The sequence below is a fragment of the Plecotus auritus genome (assembly GCF_963455305.1).
Source record: "Plecotus auritus genome assembly, chromosome: 3".
NCBI lineage: Eukaryota > Metazoa > Chordata > Mammalia > Chiroptera > Vespertilionidae > Plecotus > Plecotus auritus.
Window position 1 is genome coordinate 121,002,957 of NC_137772.1, and position 23,786 is coordinate 121,026,742.

Sequence of the window (23,786 nt, forward strand, 5' to 3'; positions counted from 1 at the left end):
CTGTCTGCTGGCCTGGTCACCCCCAACTACCCCACCCCTGCTGGCCTGGTCACCCCCAACTGCCCCCCCACCTCATGCTGGCCTGGTTGCCCCATGCAGCCTGCTGTTCAGTTGTTACTGTGAGGGCGTCCTGACCAATTTGTATATTACCCTTTTATTAGTATAGATCAGTGGTCGGCAAACTCATTAGTCAACAGAGCCAAATATCAACAGTACAACGATTGAAATTTCTTTTGAGAGCCAAATTTTTTAAACTTAAACTTCTTCTAACGCCACTTCTTCAGAATAGACTCGCCTAGGCTGTGGTATTTTGTGGAAGAGCCACACTCAAGGGGCCAATAAGCCTCATGTGGCTCGCGAGCTGCAGTTTGCCAACCACTGGTATAGATTATCTGATTGTCTCCTAAGCCAGTATTTGAAAATTCCGCCTTGTTTTCCTAAGTACTTTTTTCTTGTTTTGTTAATTCTCACCTGAGGATATTTCCTCCACTGATTTTTAGAGAGTGGAAGGGAGGGAGGGGGAGAGAGAGAGAAACATTGATATAAGAGAGACACATCATCGATCAGTTGCCTCCCACACACACCCAGACTGGGCTTGGGATCAAACCTGTAACCCAGGCATGTGCCATTGACTAGGAAGCACACCTGCTACCCTTCAGTGCACAGGCTGATCCTCTAATCACTGACCTACACTGGCCCGAGCTTCCTAAGTACTTTTGCATCAGTTTATTAACCTGACATAAAACGCCTGAATTCTTTTTTTAAATATATTTTATTGATTTTTTACAGAGAGAGGAAGGGAGAGGGATAGAGAGTTAGAAACATCAATGAGAGAGAAACATCAATCAGCTGCCTCCTGCACACCCCCTACTGGGGATGTGCCTGCAACCAAGGTACATGCCCTTGACTGGAATCGAACCTGGGACCTTTCAGTCTGCAGGCCGATGCTCTATCCACTGAGCCAAACTGGTCAGGGCCCCCTGAATTCTTCCATATCATTTTTATTTGTCTCTCTTTTGTCAGACATGTCCAGATCTTATACTTAAAATGATTAGCAATAATAGTCAAATATGTACTTACTGAGTCCGAAACTGCTACATGAATAAAACTTTCAAGAATCGAAGAACTTAGCTGATCCATGACATCAATCATAGGCCTGTCGTCATCCTATACAAAGGAAAGGTGGTTACTCTCATGGGAAAAATGGATCCTTCCCATCCAGCCTACTCCCTTTGTCTAGAACATGAAAGCAGAACAGTGTGCAAGACAGAGATAAGGGTTTTCTCACAGAAAACCGAGTGTCAAGATGGTGAATGGCAGTGGATAAAACTCCCTATGTTTCTGAGTTGAGTCTTTTAAGTGTTAGTGGAAGATAATTACAACTCCCATTTCACATTGCACTGAAAAGACATGCACCTGAATTTCAAAAATTCATACATGTGCACAAGAATTTAAATACTGTACCAGACATTATTCACTGAAGCATTGGTGTTGTCATTAATTTTAAGGACTGGAAACCCCACAAAAATATGCTTTGCCTGATCTCTAAAATGCTACTTACTGAAGTCACTGATCTGCTAAAATAACTGATAAATTGTTGACAGTGACTGAATTTAGTCCTAAAGAAAGTGCACTGGAGACTAACCACATACTCTCTTTGGTAGCTATGTGATGTATAGCTATTTGGTAAAAGAAGCAAATTGGAATGGGCATAAGAAAAAAGTACCACATCTCCCTGACATTTCAAGTACCCACCTGGCACCATACATAGTTATTACAATATAATTGACTACATTCCCTATACTGTACTTTACATCCCCATGACTATTTTGTAACTGCTAATTTGTACTTCTCAATCCCTTCTTCTAAATGAATGTACATATATACATATATGTGTATGTTAGCCACTCTTTATTATGGAGAAGCTCAGATATATAAAATTGTTTACTTAGAAGCCTATAGGAAAGCTTTGGAATATCCTTGTTCACGTATGAGAATGATTTCAAAATGAGAATGAGAATGCTTTCCAAAGAGTCATGGCTGGTGTAAGAAAACAACATACTGTGTGAGAAACATCCCATACAGTCTGCTGGAATAGCAGTTACCAGTATGAACATGGGGCTTTAGAGGCATCTGTATTTGGCTTTGAATTGTGGCTCTGTCATGTCCTAGCTATTGATAAAGACTTTTAACCTCCATAAACCTCAGTCTTTGTACATTGGGGGTAATAACAATACTCATTCTTAGGTTATTGTGAGAGTTAAATAAGATAATATATGTGTAGAGCACTTAGGTAGTAACTGATAGTTACATAGAAATTGTTATCAGTATTCTCATAATTAGAGACTTACTGGAGGTTTACCAAAGTATAGCATGTCTCAGAGATCTATTTACCTGATTCCAGAGGCATGATCCTAAAATATTTCAGATAGCTACCTGAAAAAATGTGAATAACCAGGACAGTGATGGATTTAACAATATTTGGAAAGACAATGACCATTTTGAGGAAAACAAGTCAAGACCCATGATTTAAAACAAGAAAAAGGAAAGTACCATTTTTTCTAAAGAAGTAGTGGCATAAAAAGCTGGACTTTCTTTAATTGACTCATGTCTGGGGTTTGGCCACCTGTGCCATCAGGCCATGAGCCTGAACACCTGAACAAGGGTGTCCTTGACTGAGGGCGGGATGTTAGCTGAAGTTATAGCGCTTAATCATGGGCTTATTTCTCCCATCCCAAGGGACATGTTTTCTTATAATGCCATCTTTTCCACTGTTGTAAAGATTAAATGACTTTCTGTTAGCCAGACTGTTTAGTAACTTAATTATTTTAAATGGTATGCATTATTTTCTTAAGTTCATTCTCTATTATAAGTGTAATAATGTCTGCTTACTTTGATGTATGCTGAACATTATGAAGACAAATGATCTATAACTTAATCTTAATTCTTCACTTTTTTTTAAAAAATATATTTTATTGATATTTTACAGAGAGGAAGGGAGAAGGATAGAGAGCCAGAAACATCGATGAGAGAAAAACATCGATCAGCTGCCTCCTGCACACCTCCCACTGGGGATGTGCCCGCAACCAAGGCACATGCCCTTGACCGGAATCGAACCTGGGACCCTTCAGTCCGCAGGCCGACGCTCTATCCACTGAGCCAAACCGGCTTCGGCAATTCTTCACTTTTTTTATAAGCACTATCTCCTGGAGAATAATAAACAGGCTTTTCTATTGCTCTAAGAATATATGACTTATCTCTCCTAGATTAATAGTGCTAGTTCATAATTAAAAACCCACCACGAAGCAAAGTTTATTTGTTGACATCATATGTAACATGACAGAACATAAAATAGTAATGCATCATTTACAATTTTTAATCTAAACATCAAAACTCTTGAAAGGAATAAATAGGGAACTTCAGAAGAATAATCCATACCTCAGGCTGACCCAGGACAAGAAATAAAGCTCGGATTTCCTTGAGTATTAAAACGGACAGTTTGCGTGTGGCCACCTGAAAACTGCAGAGTAAAACCAGAGCAAAGCCTTCCACAGCATGGAGGACACTGCAGTGGGGACCTCGTTCTGACTGCATTCGGTGGCTGGAGCCATTTGCAATAAACTGTCATACAATAAGAACAACATTCTATATCAGAAAAATAACAGGGGAAGAAGAAACTAATCTTATATATACATCTTTGGGCACATTTAACCTCGTGATACTAAAATAGATTATAATGGCTTAGGTCCAGAAATGTCTATAAATTCATTATTATTCATGAAATATCATAGGTCCCTTTTTGTTTTTAGATCCATTGTTACTTTGGGATACCATCAGCTATCTGTTATCTATGAGAAGAAATAACTTTTCAAAGGCTATTAAAATTAATAAAAACAAAAGTGCTTACATCCATACCATATATTACTCTAGATATTCAATCAAAGTGGCCTAATTTGCTTTTTACATAAGTTCTCAATAAACTTTTTAGACACTATTAAATTGCATTTTCAAAGATTCACTTTCTAATTAGACTTGTTTTTGTATTAGATTCTAATCTAGGTTTTGGGTGTTTATGAGATGGATTCTGAATGTTCCCAAACCACAACCAAATGAATCTAAAATGCCAGCCAGACAACAGGGCAGAGTCTGCCTTCGTTTCAGTTTTCCTTTTACGAGCATATGTAATCCTTTTTTTTTTTTTTTTTTTTTTTAAATCTATCATCTTTTGGCATGTATAGAACACAAAGAAGGAGAATGACCTGGACCTCATCACTGAAGTCAGCCAATCTAGGATTTCAGCTGATCGCTAAATACAATTATACCTCCCTGAATGCTCACGTTCCTCAGATGCTCAGGTATGCTCTTCTCCAGCTAGACTCCTTTCTCCGTCTGCTCTTTGCCAATGCCATGCCACCACTGCCCTGGTTCTCCTCTGACAACTCGATGAGCTCTTCAAAGTGTTATCATGAAGTTTTACCATTTAGGACTGAGGCATGAAAGAATAAAGAAACTACAAGACTGCACTTTTCTTCTCTGTAGATATGGATAACACAACCAATATGCTGCCACTATGAAAAAACCTGGAGGGCAGCAAACTTTTATATCCACATCCATATCCATATCTATATCCATATCCAAAATTCAGCTCTATCTCCCTGGCCTATTGTCATTGCTCTTATAAATACATTTATAATCATAATTCTCTGAAAAAAAATTCAACTCCCTAAATAGCCTTGTTAATGTTAACAAATCTAACATGATATCTAACAAATCTAACAAATCACCCCCTAAGTTTCTTAGTCACAATTTAGGCAGTTGGAAAAAGTAAGGGCCACCATTTGGGAGAAAGTTCCGAGGTAGCCAAGAGTAAGAACTCCAAGGTTCTCTGGGCTCCAACTTATTTACATCCATGGGAACCAATGGGAAGAATGTGAACATCACCTCTGAATTTCTGATTTTGTTGGCTTGCTCATAGATTTTTCCTTGAGTTTGTATGACCAGTTTCCACTGGGTGAGCAGCTGGAGTAGTAACTTCAGGGAGGAGTCCAGGAGGCTGTGATGCATGTCATTTACTTCACGGAGCAGGAAGGTGGTGAAGCCAAACAGGACATCTTCCCTCCAGTCTGGGAAGTCAACCAGCAAACCCTGAAGAGAATTTTGTGCAATATGGCGCAGTTCATCATCCATGTGAATGGAAAGCCTGTGCAATGAATAAAAGACAGAAAATACTTCATTAGCTTTTCTTCTAGATCTATGAAGGAATATCTATAGGTCTCTGCTTTACTTATGTCTAAAAAATGGTCACCCTCTCCTAATATTTATCATATTCTTCACTCAACAACCCTAACATTAACATCTTATATAACCATGGTACTCTTATCAAAGCTAAGAAATTAACATTGGTACAATGCTACTAACTACACTACAGGATTTATTCATATTTTACCAGTTTTCCACCAATGTCTTTTTTCTGTTTCATAATGCAATATAAGATACCACATGACATTTAGCTGTATATGGAGATTTTTTGATACATTACTGACTAGAAGAATAAATTATTATCAAATCCTACCAATTTTAAAGATGAGAAACCCGAGTACTAGAGAAAGTAAGGGACTCAGTGAAAATGAGCAATTAAAAGTTAGTCCAGGTGTCCTTAATTAGTTTGGTGTCCAAAGGGATGTTTGGTTGTCAGAGGAGACACTGTGGTGATCACATGTTGGAGAGTACTGCTGGCATCTCTCTAACAGGTAGAAGACAGGGATGCTGATAAACCTCCTATAGTGCACAGGACAATTCCCTATGACAGTGGTCGGCAAACCGTGGCTCGCGAGCCACATGCGGCTCTTTGGCCTCTTGAGTGTGGCTCTTGCACAAAATACCATGACCTGGGTGAGTGTATTTTGAAGAAGTGGTATTAGAAGAAGTTTAATTTTAAAAAATTTGGCTCTCAAAAGAAATTTCAATCGTTGTACTGTTGATATTTGTCTCTGTTGACTAATGAGTTTGCTGACCACTGCCCTATGACAAAGAATAACCTGGCCCCAAATGTTGGTAGTGCCAAGGCTGGGCTAGTCAACTGAAGAATATCAGTGTATTTCTGGTTTAATCTATATTAAATCTCAACATTGGTATGGGGCATTATAGTTAACATATGCTTTATGAATTCTTTCATTCATTTATTCAATAAAAAATATTTTCCAGGCACTCTACCCATTGCATTCAGCTTTAGGGTATGAAGTTCAGTGTGACTGTGTCTATTGGGTAGGGTGTTGTGTAGAACAATGCTAGAGAAGGAGCAAGGACAACTCAGGAAAGGTCTGTGGACCACCCCGGAAAGCAGTACAGCAGAAAAGGGTTTAAGTGTGCATGCTCTGGAATCAGTGCCTAAACCAGTATCTTGCTTCTATAACTCATTAGTCATGTGACCTCATGCTACTTACCTAATCCCACCTAGCCTCAGAACCTCATTTGGAAAGTGGAGATAATAACTGTCCCTGCATTTCATAACCATGCTGTGAGGTTCATTGAGAGGGTCTGTGTACAGTGTTTAGCACCACAGATAGCACGAGGTAAGCACTCAATAAATGTTGGCTGTTATCATTAGAAGAAAATGAATGCATTCTGTAAATTATAGAAGTAATAAGATTAATTCACATCTGAGAAAATAAATAGACAGAAATATGGAGGATGCCTTCAAGAAGCAACAAGACTGAGGAAAAAGGCCAGTCAGGAGGGCATTGCAGTGAGTTAGGCAACAAGTAACCTGAGGCAGAGAAGTAACAAAGAAGGGAGAGATAAAGGACAAAGATGTTTAGGAGATTGAAATTCCAGGCCTCAGGAGCCTGGAAATGTTCAGTGTCAGAGAATAAGGTGGCCAATCAATGGGGGCCTCCCACAAAAAGGGTAGATATTATCCCCAAGCAATAGAAGGAAAAATTGTGACCCAGAGAGATTAAGGGACTTTCTTAAAATCCAGGGTTCTGATCCAGGCCTTCTAAACTTTAATCTAAAGTTTTCTCCTAAAACAAGTGTGATACAGTTATATATTTTTGAATAAATAGTATTTCAAAAACTTGATAAATACTTTTCTTATTGCCTAAAAACACTAACTCGTCCAAATTTAACCAGGTCCAAATATCCAGCAAAAGCTCATAAGTAAGCAGATATGTACAAAGTCAGGGAAGATCTATTTCCTGTTCCCAAAACAAGTTCCACAAAGATGTGGAGAAGGAAGATGGAAGGCAATTCTTTGAGCAAGACCCAATTAAGTCCACAGTTTTTAAGGATATCACAGCTGCTGAAAGAAAACTGAGACCCCTTTTAAAGTCCGACTTCCAATTAAGAACTGTCTGAGACAGGAATTTACAAACTTTGTATCTCAAGCAGCACCTCTATTAATTCTTTTATGTAGAACTCTAATATATAATACATAAAATCTGAGCTGCTCTGGTTAAGGCTGGAGTAAAGGGAGTCCCCCTCCCCCTTGAAGTCCACCCATTTGGGAAGAAATATTCCTTTACTGTACAAGCAGCTTTAAGCCATCTTTGCAGCCCAGAGTGTGAAAACACTAGCTTATGAAAAATGCTTGATTTCCCCATCTTACTGTTATTAATCGTGTTTACTGCATTTTACCTGCCTATGGTCCTGAATAGAGAATAAGCTTCTGCAGGTGACAAGCCACCTTTTTAAGACAGGAACAACAGGCACTCAGTAAATGTTAACTAATGATAATGGCCACTGTTATGGATTGAATTGTGTTTTCCCCAAATTCATGGCTGAAATTTAAACCACCAGGACCTCAGAATGGGACATTATTTGGAACTAGGGTCATGCTGGAGCAAGGTGAGCCCTGATCTATGGTGATCTCATAAAAAGGGGAAATTTGGAGACAGATATGTACACAGGGAGACCATCCTGTGAAGATGGAGGCAGAGACTGGGGTGATGCTTCTTTTCCAAGGAATACCAAAGGTGGCCAGAAAATGCCAGAAGCCAGGAGAGAGGCCTGAACCAGATTCTTTCTCCCAGACCTTGGAAGGAACCAACCCTGCTGGCTCTTTGATGTTGGACTTCTAGCCTCCAGAACAGTGAGACAACAGATTTCTGTGTTTAAGGCAGCTGGTTTGTGGTACTTTATTATGGCAACCTGAGCAAACCAATATAGTCATGAGGCCAGGCCAGCATCTGTCTTTAGAGTCAAACTAAAGGCCATGTCACAGTCTATTTAGATGAAACTTTTAAGTAAGGGCCAATGCTCTCAGCTTTCCAAATGAGATTAATTCTACTTTTCATTTAATTTTGCTCTCATTCATAATTTGCAATCTAGCATCTGTTTTATCTTTAAAACCACAATGCAGGATCATTTTAAGGATCGTGAGAGCCCCAAGGTTGTACAGTTCTTCATATTTGGGGGAGGGGGAGAGCACTCTTCTTAAAATGATGGCATTCACATTTGACCAGTATAAATGCTCAAAAATATCACTGGAGTATAAAGAGCCAGGACTGAGGTAGGGGCTGGGGAGGAGGAGCTTTGGAAACAGAAAACCCAATAGAAGATAAAAGTGGAGTTTTGAAGAAGAAAAAGGTCCAGACTGTCATGGAACTGAGACTGAGTGAAAAGAATGCATCAAGACAAGTCTGGGTTGCAGCAGGCAAGGGAGAAGAGGACAAAGCTGGGAGAAGGGCAGCATGGGTCCCTGTGTTTGTTCCTTGAAGAATATGAATAGACAGTTGCCAATCAGTTATAGTTGCTATTTCTTCCACCCAGATTTTTCTCACTTTCACTTTTATTAGAATTTAACCAGAAAATCACAGATCATCTTGTGACAAACATAAAACTTACTATTGTAAAGCAGGAAACAGGAAAACAACAACCAGCTAACTAACAAGGAAGAGAAGACTTAGAATTAAATGAGAAATGTGTCCAGCCATTCTGACTGTTCAGGATGTGTAGGAAAGCAGTGCGGTGCTGGCCTCCAGACTGGCAGGTGCTCTCACATCTCCTTGTCTAGTGAGCTAGGAGTAGGGCAGAGGAGAGGACAGTTCCCCAGACCACTGCTAGGTCATCACACAGATAAACTCAAACAGAAAAAAAGGACAAGTCCTTGACTTCCAAATAATCTACAATTATAGTAAAAATTTGTCTTAGGAGAGAATTTGGTGTCAGTGATTTCAAGAACAGAGAGACTTGAAGAAAAGGCAGCTCATGCAGAAATCCAACCAGCTGGGGGACAAAGCCTAAAACGGAATCGCAGATAAATGGTTATACACAAAGAAAACCATTAAGGAGGCTTGAAAGGATTCCACAATGACAGCCATAAACACAGAACATCAGAAGCCACTATTGCCAACATCATTGCAGCTGTCTTTTCCTGGCAGCTGCCATGCATGGCTCTGACCAGTCGTCTAGATTCAACATGCAGCAACATTCTGCTCAGGCTGGGCCATGATAAACACTTGGCAGTAACCTAGAGCTGGTGATGGCACCCTTCACTCCCCGCTCCCTAAAGGACTTTTCATGGAAAACATTTTCGTAGAGGTGAGCCTCGTGTTTTAATGGAATCAGCATAGCAACTTGGAATAATTTTGTTGTACAGAGGCGCATGAATTAAAAGTAATTTCAAATTCACAAGTCATATCTAGAAGAAAAGAGCCATTAGGAGAAATGGCCTCCTCTGAATGGTTGCAGGATAAACAAAAGATCATTAGAAAGAGGTGAGGGACCAGCACCCCATGATGTCAACAAGGGCAGCAGAGAAAGTGGCATTAGAGTGAAGCCGAGGAGACAAGGGATTCCAAGAGAAGGGACCTGCTGACAGGTAGACTGTTAACCTTGGGATCATTTACCAGAAGTGTTGGAAATTTTTTTTTCATTAAAGAATAAACTCCCACCATTTACAGCACTTTGGACTGCATCTTGATTAAAATAAAGAAAGAAGATTAAGTGCTTTATTGAGGATATATATGCAACTGAGACCAGAGTTCTCACTTAGCTACTCAAACCAATGAGCTGCCTTCCTTTAGTCTAGACAGTCATATACTGGAAAGCAGATAATAAATGATAAATGATAAATATTGTTCAGAAACCATAGATCACTGACACGTGTATATAAATTTCCACGAATTATAAGGAAACACTGCATAAAATGTGTTTACCTGTCAGCTTACATAAAACCATTGGCATTTGTTAATTCCATTTGGCTTCAGGAAAATTCTGTAAATCTGAGCAATGGACTTGACTCTTCTGCTACTTAATCTCCTTGTCTGAAAATAGGAATTGATACGTGGCCATGTATCAATTTTCCTAACATGTATACAAACGTGCATTGTACATCATGGCATAATATGTTCTTCAAACGTAAGGATACCTAAAAATAACTAACATTTGCTGAGTGCTTAACTGTGTTGTAGGCACTATGTTACGCAATTCATATGCATTACCACAATCGTATGACAAATTCTTAAAGAGGAGCAAACTCTTAGTGTTATAAAATGCTGCAGGAAGTGACGTAGGACAGCAACCTGGAGACTGTTGAAGGAAAATGTTCTTTTTATGGTCAAGGTACAGAGCAGGAGACATCCGGGGGTGGGGGAGGGGGGGTGTGGAGAGTGAGAAAGATGGTGACTGCCATGGAGAGAAGTAGCCCTCCACCATGTAAAGAATTCTTAGGGGACCCACGTGGCTGAGAAGGGCAGAGTCTGCTGACAGCAGGAAGGAAGTGCTCCCCAGGAATCCCATCACAATGTCAGGAAGGCCTGAGTAGCTTCCATGGAGTCTAAGTGGACAGATTCCTCCCACTCAGCCATTACAAGTGGGCTGAACAATACATATAATATCAGGAATTTTGTAGCATGGAGAAAGGGGTTTGCCTATTTCATTCCATACACCACTGTCATGCCAAACATACTCATAGAAGTCTGAGGTTAGCCATTACCTAAAATGCTGGGAAGGGGACCTAGGAGCAGTTGTGTGGGGCACACTGTGAAACTTCTTATCCAGGGAACTGAGCTGGGCGGGACAGGAATATTGGTCTTATTTTGCTAATTATGAAGAAATCCAAGTTTTTCTCCAGTGAAATTGTACCATGAATGTGACTGTGAAGAGTCTGAAATGAAAGGTCTCACACCTCTCTGACAAGACCATATATTGTCTCAAGAGTCAATTTAACCCAAATGTGATTGAACTATAGGGAATAAAATGATTGATGACTTGAAAACCACATTTATTACTACTGAATTTCTTCACTTTTGTCCTCCTACCCTCTCAAGGAGATCTGAAGGGGCCCATTTTCTCACAGCTTTCCCCTGAGGAGAAAAGTCTCTGGCTTCTTTTGAAGCTTATGAAAAAGGCCTCTTCACTGGCTTCCCATGTAAGTCCAGTCATTTTTAAAATTTTGTCCTAAGATGTGAACTCTCAAGAGTATTTATTTGTTCTTTCCTCTCATAAGAACAGTACCCATTGCTTTGGGTTTTGTGAGAACGTACATAATATCAAACAAGATGCACTATAAATAGCACTGACATTTTAACCATAACCAACAGAGTTCCCTCCTGACATGCCTAGCTCCATGGTCCAAAGATTCAGGCACCACTGAACAGGCTACCAAGGTGATTCCAGAGGTAAGAGTGTCCCACATAGATTTACAGCAAAATAGTATTAAAGACTTTACCAGAACACTGCATGACATTTAAAAAATTTAGTATTTCAAAGGCTTTAGTGTATGTCATCACCACCAATCAGAACTTCATTGACATGAGCGAATTTTCCTTCTATTCCAATTTAACTGATAACTGTCTTCTCCCTCCTGCCACATTTTCCCCTGAACTAACCAAAGTGCATATATCTTATATCATTTAGCCCTCACAACAAGCCACATGATTTCCCGGGGAAAAGATAGGCAGTATTATTCCAATTTTACCAAAAGAAAACTGATAGACTGAGGGGTTAAAAGTTGTCTAGATCACATGGCTAGTAAAAGTTGTCTAGATCACATGGCTAAGCAGGCATGCACATACAGGATTTCCAAATGATTCTGTTTTACTCTCATTGTCTGGTACTGTCTCAAAATCTCTCAGATGGTGACCTCTCACTCTCTGGTGGTTCACAGGCCACGGAGAGGGGTTTCTTTCCTAAATTTGTCACCACGGTCACATCCAGCCTTTTCATTCAGCAGCTCTTCCTTTGCATCACACCACCTTCTCCACTTTTGTCCTTGGCAAACAGACAGTCTGCCCTTTATATTTCTGGGTAATTTGGGCACCTTTCTCTTCATTCAAAGTCTACCATCACTATAGGAGACTCACTATTAGTATGGATGATCCTCCAGAGTATTTTAGTCTCTTTCTTCTTCAGTTCTCTCCACCTCCCAATCACCATGTTTTTTGTTTTGTTTTTAAAATGCAGATTCCAATTTAGCCTGGCTAGAGTGAGGCCTGAGATTCTGCATTTAAAAATATTTTTATTGGTTTCAGAGAAGGGAGAGAGAAAAACATCGATGAGAGAGAATCATTGATTGGCTGTCTCCTGCACGCCCCCTATTGGGGACTGAGCCAGCAACCCAGGCATGTGCCCTGACTGGGAATCAAACTGTGACCTCCTGGTTCATAGGTCAATGCTCAACCACTGAGCAACACCGGCCGGGCCCAATCACCACATTTATGAAGTCTTTTTTTCCTCCTCAGATCTTCTCACCTGGGACCTAAAGCCCCTTTTTTTATTCAGGGTTTTTCCCTCTCTTCCCCACCCTGCCCTGCTTCCTGGGATTATGCTCAAGGCACATTCCAGTTGCTAGGCCTCAGCAAAAGCCTAGGCTGTAATTTTTCTTTTTATGTTATATGTATTATTTACTGTATTCTTACAATAAAATAAACTAGTAAAAAGAAAACATTAAGAAAATAATAAGATGCATAACCCATGGACAGACAATAGTGCAGTGAAGGCCTGATTGGGCGGGGGGAGTAGGGCAGAGGAAGTCTATGGAGGGAAAAAGGGGACATCTGTAATACTTCCAACAATAAAGATAATTTTTTTTAATAAAAGAACACAGGGGTGAATGCTAGAAAAAAAGGAAATCATAAGGAATATAAAATACATTTACAGTACTGTATGTATTTATTGAAAAAAATTCATGTAGAAGTGGACCCATGCAGTTCAAACTCATGGTGTTCAAGGGTCAACTGTATGTTGGATGGGCTGTAATTTTTTGGTTTTATATTCTTCTTAAAACATGTCCTAAACATGGAGTGGAAGAGAGAAGAAGGAACCAAGGCCTGGAGGTCACTGATTATAGAAAAGTACAAGTTACTTTGTCTGGTGACAAAGCCAGCTAGAGTGGTAGTAGGCTTTGGTCAGAGGTACCAAGGCCCGAAATGGTGATTTTCAAAGGAATGAATCTTCAGTAAACCCCACAAACCAGCATCATCCTTGTGCTAGTGGTGACTGGGTGTAGGAAAGGAGTGGTTGTGTCACACTTGGAATGAAGAGCAATGGGGAAGAACAGTAGGCTACAGAAGTCATTGATTGATAGCAGGAAGTGGTCAACAGAGGAAATCAAGCTGGCTGTCCAGAGTAGGAGCACAATGGCCACAATGGCCAGAAGACACGGTACTCCATGGAGATACCCAGAAGCCAGGGGAGGGCACTGGGTGACCTGCAGTCATGTGGGATGAGAGCTTGGGTATTTTGTTTGGGTATTGATGGAAGCGTGCTCTCCTAGGCTAGAGAATGTGGGTGAACAAGATTATTCATACATAATGCAACTTTTATTCAGTATGCACTAATATTTGTTACTCTTTATTCCACTGTTATCAGATTAACCTGCCTAAAATGCAATTTGTTATCATGTTATTCTTCTGTTTAAAACTACATCAGTCTGAGTGTGTCAGCTAATAGTAAAGATGAGCTGAAAATCGACCTCTCATGTCTTATTTCTATTTCTTTTTATCATTGAGTTTCTAAACACCTTTTTGTTTTCTTTCTTTTTTTTTTCAAATCAAGGAGAACTTTTGTTCTCCCCTTCCCTTTCCTCCATGCACCCTGTGGTTCTTATGATGTTGCCTTCTAAATGGCATTTAGATCATTAGTCACTTTTGATTTCTGAATTGATAGGCATAATTGTCAATGAGAACCTGAGATCAACATGAGAAAGATAAGCTTACTTAACAAAAACGATACAATCTCACTCAAAGCAAATTAACTTAAGGTTCTAGTTGGACTGTGGTTCTTGTGTGGGATGGGGAGGATGATAAATAGATGATTTGGGACAGCTTTCTAAAGTACTAAAATTAGCTGAGGATCCCTGTTACCCACCTTCTTGCCCCCGCCACTCCCCGGGGGAGTTTTCTGTGGGCTTCAGATTGAAATCAGACCTAGAATGAACTTTTTCTCAGTCAGACTCATCTACTCACATCCCAGCCCCACAGCTGTGATGGCTCACATCAACCCCTTTGCCTTTCTGAATTCCATCTTTCCTTCAAAGGGCAGCTCCAGCTCTACCTTCTCCTGGGAATTATGTGCCAACTTTCCCAGGCCATAGCAATCCTCCAGGCACTGAACTTTGTGACATTTTGTGCTGTTAATTGCACAGTTCCAGGCCTTGGATTGTTAGTTACCTTATGTATTGGTTTCTACTTCTTGAACCTCTTGAACTCCACAAAAATTTTCTTTGTTCCTCCTTGCCTACACACAGTACCTAGAATAATGCCTCATTTGGTAAATCTTTGTCAGTTTTTAACAATCATTCTCTTTTTGGGTAAATCATGACAAAGGATTAAAATCAACTTAATCAAAGAATGTCCACAACCATTTCCACCTACCTAGCCAGCAAGTCAATGAGTTCAAGTTTTGACATCCCATCAGGAAGCAGCCGGGGAATAGCAGCAACACATGTCCTGAAAAGGTCTATTTTGGGCTTTCTCTCACCCCTAGAATGTGAAAACAAAGTTTAAACAGAGTCAGTGGTTATGATAAATTTTAAAAAATCAGTCAACTATGTGAACAAAGACTAGAACCCATGCTTTCTGAATCACTGTATGCTATCTGCTCCATGTTATTCTCAAATGTTTATGCTCTTTATAGCTTTGCCAGCTCTGAGAAAACTAATAAAGATTTAAATGTTAGAGTTATATATCTGAAAAGAAAAATACTGATACCAATAGCATTCCACCATGCAGCTTGCCATTCAATGGGGACTGCATTAAAAACACTGAATTTATTGAAATTCTTAAATGCATCAGCATGAAAGAAATACACAGTAATTATTCCTACATTCAGAATATAAAAGTGGGACTTTATACAAGGAATACTATCTCTAACAAGCATGACATCTGGAAGCTTCTCTTCATGATGAGTTGTGCTTCTCCTCTAGAGCTCCCACCTCATTTTTTAAAATGAAGTGCTTCAAAAATGTCTTACATAATGTCAAGTAAAATACTGCAATGCATATTTCTGATTTTAAAAATTATTCCATTGGGCCTGACGTCTACAGAGATTCCTTCTTTCTTTTTACTTTCTTGAGAATAAATGTCAACAAGTAATTAATGCTTTCTGTACTGTTGTAAAATCTGAGAGAAAAACATAAATTCTATAATAAATTGCTTAAATTTTTAGTTGTTTAAATAACTACCTTCTTAACCACATATTTTATCAATAACCTTTATAGAAAAGCTTAACTACCCATCAAATTTTTCAAATAACCCAGTGACAGCATATTTAAATTCTGATGATTTAGTCTTCTGAGAATAAACATAAAATTGCCACCAAATTAATATAATTATTGGACACAAAATACAATAATGAAAATGCAAAGTAGCATAGTAGTAATTCCTTCTTGGAATAGTAACTGTGGTCTGAATAGAAATGCAACAAGGAGAATTCTCTACATTCTAAAGATGATAACATTACTTTCTAGCATGCTTTTTAAAGTTTGTTAAGAATGAATACAAAGCTGTTTATGTGAAAAATAAAATACTTCTATGTTGATTTCTAAAATTTTCTGTGGAAAGTCATGAGACTATTTTCTCTCCTTTTTCATGGTCCTGCATGGTGTGCATGAGAACTGTGGAGAGAAAGCTATTGTGTCATGGTTTTCAACTGGCTAAAAAAGAGGACCTTCAAATAATTTCCTCAATACCTGTACAGAGGTAGAGCCCAGGGATCTCTCCCAACTGTCATATTCAACTCTGTGAGTCATTTAAATAGTCCTCTAACTTGCTCACTAGATGTTTTAAACAGCTGGTATTATTTTCCATATCTGTCAGAAAACGGATGACCTTGCCTAGCCTGAAGTCCAAGGCTAGTTCTTGCAGCTTCCAAGCCTCGATTAGAGACTCTAATTGGTGTAGGATTTCCTTTTACCACTGCAGTCCTTGCTCACTGAGCTTTTACAGGAAGCATGTGAACCCTCTAGAACATAATTTTGACATATATTATTATTATTATCTGCAAGCATGAACAATAAAAGGGATGGGAAATGGAAATGGCATGACACAGAATGCTTAGTGTTTAAGTTCAAACCTTAAGCAGGCCTGGGAAAGTGGTAGACCAACATTGAATATTAACTCCAATAATCATTCCCATTAGTGTGGTGTGGACCTCAACACTCTTCTCCTAAATGTGGCAATGAGTTACACTCCACTCAGGAATCTGCCTTAGAACCTAGCATGAAAAATACTCCTCATCCTATTTGGGGGTCTCAAGATGGCTCAATAGGAAAAAGTACAGCATCATCTTGGAAAAAGTTTAAGGTAGTGGCTAAAATACAAATGAAAATTTTACATGTACATTTAAATCTGTACCTATTTATGGTTTTGAATATATTGTTTCGGTCCTGACTCTATTTTGTGATCTCTTGATTATTAATAAAGCCTTCCTGTAAAGGCCTTTCATTTCTTTACTGTTTTAAAAGAGGAAAGAACTCTAAGCCAGAAGTTTGAAAAGCATTTCGTATATCTTCTATATTATAAATTTAAAATTGCTTTAATATATTAAAAAAGTATATAATAATGATGTTAAAGGTTTATGGACAATCTGGTAATTGTGAGGTAAGAGCTAGAGCTACAGATAATATATTCAATGTTATTACCCTTGGTCAGTTTCAACTCTGCTGTCACTTTGGTTGAAAAGTCTTTATACGTTCTTCATCTCATTATACAATAGCATGCATTGTATAGCCCATATTTTTGTTAAAAATGTATATATATATATATATATATATATAGTTGTGCTGACACAGGGAAAGGTCTTGGAAGAATCACACCAAGCCAAGGAATGGTGACAGATTTCAAGTGGAGCTCTGAGGAGGAGGCTTTCATTTTAACTTTATATGATGGTAAATATTATTTACTAGTAAAATAATTCTGTAATTTTTACTCTTCATGTTTTATTTTGTCATACTTTGTTTTCAACATGCCACCCTTGTAAAATACACACCCACAATATAAACTTCCATATATAGGTAGCAACCTTTTAACTAACTGTGGTATTTGGAACTGAATATGCTGAGTGACAAAGAAAATTTTCCTAACTATATATCTTTGGAAATTTATTCCACAGGTGCCAAATATAATTTAATTCACAGTCCAACAACAAAATAGAAACTTTATTAAAATGTCAAGTTAATGCCCTGGACAGTTTTTCTCAGTGGTTAGAGCGTCAGCGATCAGACTGAAGAGTTGCAGGTTTGATTCCTGGTCAAGGGCATGTACCTCAGATGCAGGCTTGATCCCCAGGCCTGCTTGGCACATGCAGGAGGCAACCAATGGATGTGTCTCTCTCACATTAATGTTTCTCTCTCTTGTTTCTCTCTCTCTGTATCTCTCTTTCTCCCTCTGTCTCTCTCTTTCTCCCCCTCTCTTTCCCTCTCCTCCTTCCCCTCCACTCTATCTAAAAAAATAAATGGAAAAATATCCTTGGGTGAGGATTTAAAAAAAAAAAAAGTTAAGTTAAAACCCAATCCTAGTTTCTGCCATAATTAATCAAATGTAGCGAACATAAGTTGCATGAATTTCTTCTGTAGAACTCTGGTTACAAATCTAGATCTTAGATTTTGGGTAAGAACATTTCATTTCTACATTCAAAGTTACGAATGCTTTCTTAAAATCCAGTATTTCTATGACATGGTTGCATAGAGACTATTCAGCAGATTTAACTCTCTCAGTTCAGGACTATCACCAGAAACAAATGAATTTGACATTTATTAAGATGGACTGTCTGTAAACTGGTGATCAAGCTTGGGAACAAAACATCACTTCTGAAAAAATGAACTAGAGCACTGTGATCAAGCTTGGGAGCAAAATGCCATGTCAGAAAAATGTGAACCAATGAATTTGAGTCTTGGGCCCATTTTCTAACTTACTGGCCTAATGATACTTCACATACAACCAAAATAGATCAATATCAGGCTTGAACTTACTTTCAGAGTTAGTCAAATATTATGAAAGTATGTTTTTACAACCTTAACACTTCTTAAAAATCTGATTCTAAGAAGGAAAGAACAAAATACAGTTGACCCCTGAACAACATGGGTTTCAACTGTATGGATCTACTTACACACAGATTTTTTTCAATAAATATGAACAGTACTGTAAATGTATTTTATCTTTCTTAATAACATTTTCTTTTCCCTAGCTCATTTTATTGGGAGAATACAGTGTATAATACATATGGCATACAAATATGAGTTAATCAATTGTTTATGTTATCAGTAAGATATCTGATCAAGAGTAGACTATAAATAATTAAGTTTGGGGGAGAAAAAGTTACCCATAGATTTTCAACTGTGCAGGGGTCGGTGCCTCTATCCCCCATGTTGTTCAAGGGTCAGCTACACAGAATAAATGAGAAGAATCTCTGCTGGTGTCTTATGGTTATTCAACCCTTTGTTGAGACTTAGTCCTCACTGTACTCACGTGATCATGTCCTCAGGTTCTTTGTTTAACATCTGGACGTTAGTTAGCATCATACACCTTCCTACTTCTTTATCAAGGTGCCTTAAAATGCTGTCCACAGCTTTTCGTACTTGAGAATAATATAATGACATGCCTGAAAAAATGCATTATATTTACATCTTTGACTAAATTTATCAAAGAATGAAATCTTAGTGTATTCAGCCTCTACGTCATTTTTTACTGAAGACTTTCTATGGGTAATGGCTTCTTTGAACAAAGTCTAATTCAATCTCTTATCTGCAGGATTGTTAGCACAGTGCCCTGCACTTAGTGGGTGTTCACCAAATACCCATTTAAATTAGGAATAAGTAGGAATTCTAATACTTCAATGGGAAATATTTTTCAGAATAGTTAAAATAAATAAGGAAATAGAAAGTTCTACTTAAGAATTTTTATATTTCTAAATTAGTACAAGAAAATTCACCATCATTGATGAATGAAGAATAATTCTCACTTGGGGTGAGGATATACTCTGAAATATATGTGTGGATTTTAAAAAATAAAATAAACAAAATGACTTCACATCATAAATTTTAAAATAAAGGAAAATGTACTTTAGCTATATTACTTTACTAGTTTCATTAAATACAGTGTCAGTGTCCTACAGGGAAAGGCACATATATATAGCATATGTATTTCAAATATGCATTTTATATGTTTATGTGTATAATACAAATGAAAAGTAAATTGCATTGCATTTACAATGTATACTTTAATAAAATAATTATTAATGGTTATTTCTCATGCATTAAATCTTTTTGAACTCCTTTAAGCATTGCAGAAAAGATAAATACAAGGTGTTCCAAAAAATGTAAACACACTTTAAAAGCTGATAGCACAATTTTGAAAATGAAATGTATTCTAATAAACACTGCCTTTATAATTATTCAAAATACGTGTATACATTTTTTTGGAATACCCTATATTTAAAGCAAAAAATATCCTCATGTATTTTTATTAGGCCTTTGAATTCTAGTGACTATCTTAACAAACTTTGTAGTAGGTTTCTAAATTCAGGTACTCAGAAAGAAGTAAATACAGAAAAATCATCTCTTAGGATTAAGATTGCTAAATTACAATGAAACTCTCATATAGGCGAAATCCATAATATAACTAACTCAGTATGTGTGGTAAAATGCAGATTAAACTAATTTTACTGAAAAAAAGAAAATAAACTATAAAAATAAACAAATAAATGGATGAATAAATAAATGTATATGTGGTTGCTTTATAAACAAGATTATCTACCAAAGGACATAGATGTCTTAGAAATCTACTATAAATTGTAGATAATCAACATTAGAAGTTTGAAAAGACCACAGATAAGAGTCTAACATTAAAATGGCAAAATGTTTACCAGAAAGTTCCAAAAAGTTTAAGGGAAGCACAGCCACTTTTATAAGGATCTTTTTGCCCTGGCCAGATGGCTCAGTTGGTTGGAGCATCCTCCCATGCACCAAAAGGTTGTGGGTTCCATGCCTGGTCAGGGAACATACCTAGGTTGTGGGTTTGATTCCTGGTCAGGGCACATACAGGAGGAAACCAATGGATGTTTCTCTCCCACATGGATATTTCTCTATATACCTCTGTCTCTCCCTTCCTCTCTCTATAAAAAAATAAATAAATAAACATATCCTCAGATGAGGAAAAGAAAAAATATTTTTTCAAAGTGTGTCACTAAGGTTAAATATTTTGGATAATTTTTAAGACTTAATAAGTCGCATATCTAACACATCTTTGAAACCCACCTATCGTTTTGGCCTCCTCTTCAGTGAGTGTTTTACTCAAATATGTTTTCTTCACTCTCAACGTGTTTCCTGATGGGAGGACAGCGCCTGTAACGGGCATGGGTGGTTCACCGTCTTTCTGCTGTAAGCTATCAGCTATGACCAAGAAGGCCCTTAAACCGATGTTCATTCTCTGTAAGAGACAGTGGACTTGTGATACAAAGAAATACCCAATTATTGTAGTGCAATTAAGCCATCAGATTTGTAGGGCAGTTAAGTATGGCTTGCCATCTAGATTAGTGTGGGAAAGTAATTTAAAAGGTACAAGAGTTTACGCCAAAACTATGAAAATAAAACACAATTTCTGCTACTATTTGTTATAACATCATAAGAAAACAAGCAGGAAATTTTTCAAGTCTTGGAGGGCACATTTGAGATGGTCATACTCATTCTGTTTGGCAGACCCTGAGTATACCTCACAGAGGTGAGTGATCATGCTCCAGACCAGCTGCAATTAGGTAAACTAAGGCAAACTGAAGGCTCTATGTCTCCTTGAAGGAGAGATGCAACATGCGTGAATTCACAAAGACCAAGTAAAAGAGAATTTCAACATGAGAATGACAAAACAAAAATCACCAGCTTGGAATTGCAGGTGGTTGACTTTTGATTTAAAAGGCTGGCAAGTAGGAAAATAAATTTTAAAAACTCAATGCCACAGAACCTGTTACTGATAAAAACACATGAGCTTATAAGAAGAAACACCACCAATTCCATTTCTAGGAATTTATCTGAAGAAACCTGAAACATTATTTTGAAAGAATATATGCACCCTTATGTTTATTGCAGCTTTATTTACAATAGCCAAGATTTGGAAGCAGCCCAAGTGTCTGGTAGATGAGAACACAAAAAAGCTGTGGTACATTTATACATGGAATACTACTCAGTTGCAAAAAAGAAAGAAATTTTACCCATTGCAACAGCATGGATGGCACTGGAGAGCATTATGCTAAGTGAAATAAGCCAGTCAGAGGAAGACAAGTACCATGTGATTTCACTCATATGTGGAATCTAATGAACAAAATGTACTAACATGGATTGGTAGAATCAACATCATTAAAATGTCCATAATACCCAAGGCAATTTATAGATTCAATGCAATCCCTATTAAAATAACAACAGCATATTTCACAGATCTAGAACAAATACTCCAAAAATTTATATGGAACCTAGGAAGACCCCGGATAGCCGTAGCAATCTTGAGAAAGAAGAAAAGAGTTGGAGGAATCACAATACCAGATTTAAAGTTATATTACAAAGCGACCATAATCAAAACAACCTGGTACTGGCACAAGAACAGGCATATAGATCAATGGAACAGAACAGAGACACCAAAAATCATCCCAAGCCATTACGCTAAATTAATATTTGACAAAGGGACAAGAGCATACTAGTATAGTGGAGTCAAGATAGTCTCTTCAATAAATGTTATTGGGAAAATTGTACAGATACATGCAAAAATTTGAAACTAGACCACCAACTTACACCATACACAAGAATAAACTCAAAATGGATAAAAGACTTAAATGTAAGTTGTGAAACCATGAAAATCCTAGAAGGAACCATAGGCAGCAAAATCTCAGACAGCTCTTGTAGCAGTATGTTTATGGATACATCTCCTAGGGCAAAGAAAACTAAGGAGAAAATAAACAAATGAGACTACATCAAAATAAAAAAACAACAACTCTTGCACAGCAAAAGAAACCATAAACAAAATGAAAAGGGAGCCCATTGCATGGGAGAACATATTTGGCAATGATAGAGCTGATAAAGGGTCAATACCCAAAATATATAAGGAACTCATATAACTTAAAAGAAGAAAAAGAAACAATCCAATTAAAAAATGGGCAAAGGACCTAAATAGACACTTCCTCAAAGAGGACATACAGATGGCCAAGAGACATACGAAAAAATGCTCAAAGTGACTGATCATTAGAGAAATGCAAATTAAAACGACAATGAGGTATCACCTCACACCTGTCAGAATGGCTACCACCAACAAATCAATAAATGACAAGTACTGGTGAGGATGTGGAGCAAAGGGAACCCAAGTACACTGCTGGTGGGAATGCAGACTGGTACAGCCATTATGGAAAACGGTATGGAGTTTCCTCAAAAAATTAAATATGGAACTGCCATTTGATCCAGTGATCCCACTTCTAAGAATATATCCTAAAAAATCTGAAATACCAATCAGAAACAATGTGTGCACCCCTGTGTTCATAGCATCATAATTTACAATAGCTAAGATCTGGAAACAGCCCAAGTGCTCATCAGTAGATGAGTGGATAAAAAAGCTGTGGTACATTTATACCAGGAAATATTATGCAGTAGTAAAAAAAAAGAAGAATCTCTTACCCTTTGAGACAGCATGGAGGGACCTGGAGAGTATGATGCTAAGTGAAATAAGTCAGTCAGAGAAAGACAAGTATCACATGATCTCACTCATATGTGGTATCTAAGTAACAAAATAAACTGATGAACAGAATGGATCCAGAGACATGGAAGCATAAAACAGAGTGCTGAATCTCAGAGGGAAGGTAGGGGAGGTTGGTGGGTGGGAGGTAATCAACCAAGGACCTTGTATACATATATGCATGGCCCATGGACACAGATAATGGGGTGGTGAGGTCCTGGGATGGAGGGTGGGGGCGGGCTGGAGGGGGCCAATGGGGGAAAAAAGGGGACATAAAAAAGTATATAATACTTTCAACAATAAGGAATTATTTTTTAAAAAGAACAACAACAAAAAACACACAAAATGAACTAACAAGCAAAACAGAGACATACTCACAGATAGAGAGCAGGCTGCCAGCTGTTGGGGGAGTGGCTGGGTGTGTGTGTGCATGTGGAGGGATTGAGCAAAAAAGAAAAAAAAAGAGTAGCACTCATGGATAGGGTGATGCTTGATGAGCAGAGGGTGGGGAAAGGTATAGGGAGGATAAATGGTGATGGAAGGAGACCTGACTTGGAGTGGTGAACACACAATACAATGTACAGGTGATGTGTGGTAGAACTGTGCACCTGAAACCTGTATATGTTTTTCAATCAGTGT

The 23,786-nt window shown here is 38.1% G+C and overlaps 1 protein-coding gene across 11 annotated transcripts in view; it reads right to left on the reverse strand.

The window, feature by feature from the left end:
- The window catches only part of FRY (FRY microtubule binding protein), a gene marked incomplete at its 5' end in the record, with an annotated part of 677,381 nt that overhangs the window by 258,185 nt on the left and 395,410 nt on the right, over positions 1-23,786 (reverse strand). For all 11 annotated transcript variants that reach the window (XR_013960263.1, XM_080662182.1, XM_080662181.1 and 8 more), the window contains 6 exons: positions 1,081-1,167; positions 3,439-3,621; positions 4,942-5,200; positions 14,817-14,924; positions 18,909-19,041; positions 20,696-20,867. Coding sequence is in view for 10 of the 11 variants with exons in the window: in XM_080662182.1 (XP_080518308.1) it covers positions 1,081-1,167; positions 3,439-3,621; positions 4,942-5,200; positions 14,817-14,924; positions 18,909-19,041; positions 20,696-20,867 (942 nt within the window). The remainder of the gene's footprint in view (positions 1-1,080; positions 1,168-3,438; positions 3,622-4,941; positions 5,201-14,816; positions 14,925-18,908; positions 19,042-20,695; positions 20,868-23,786) is intronic.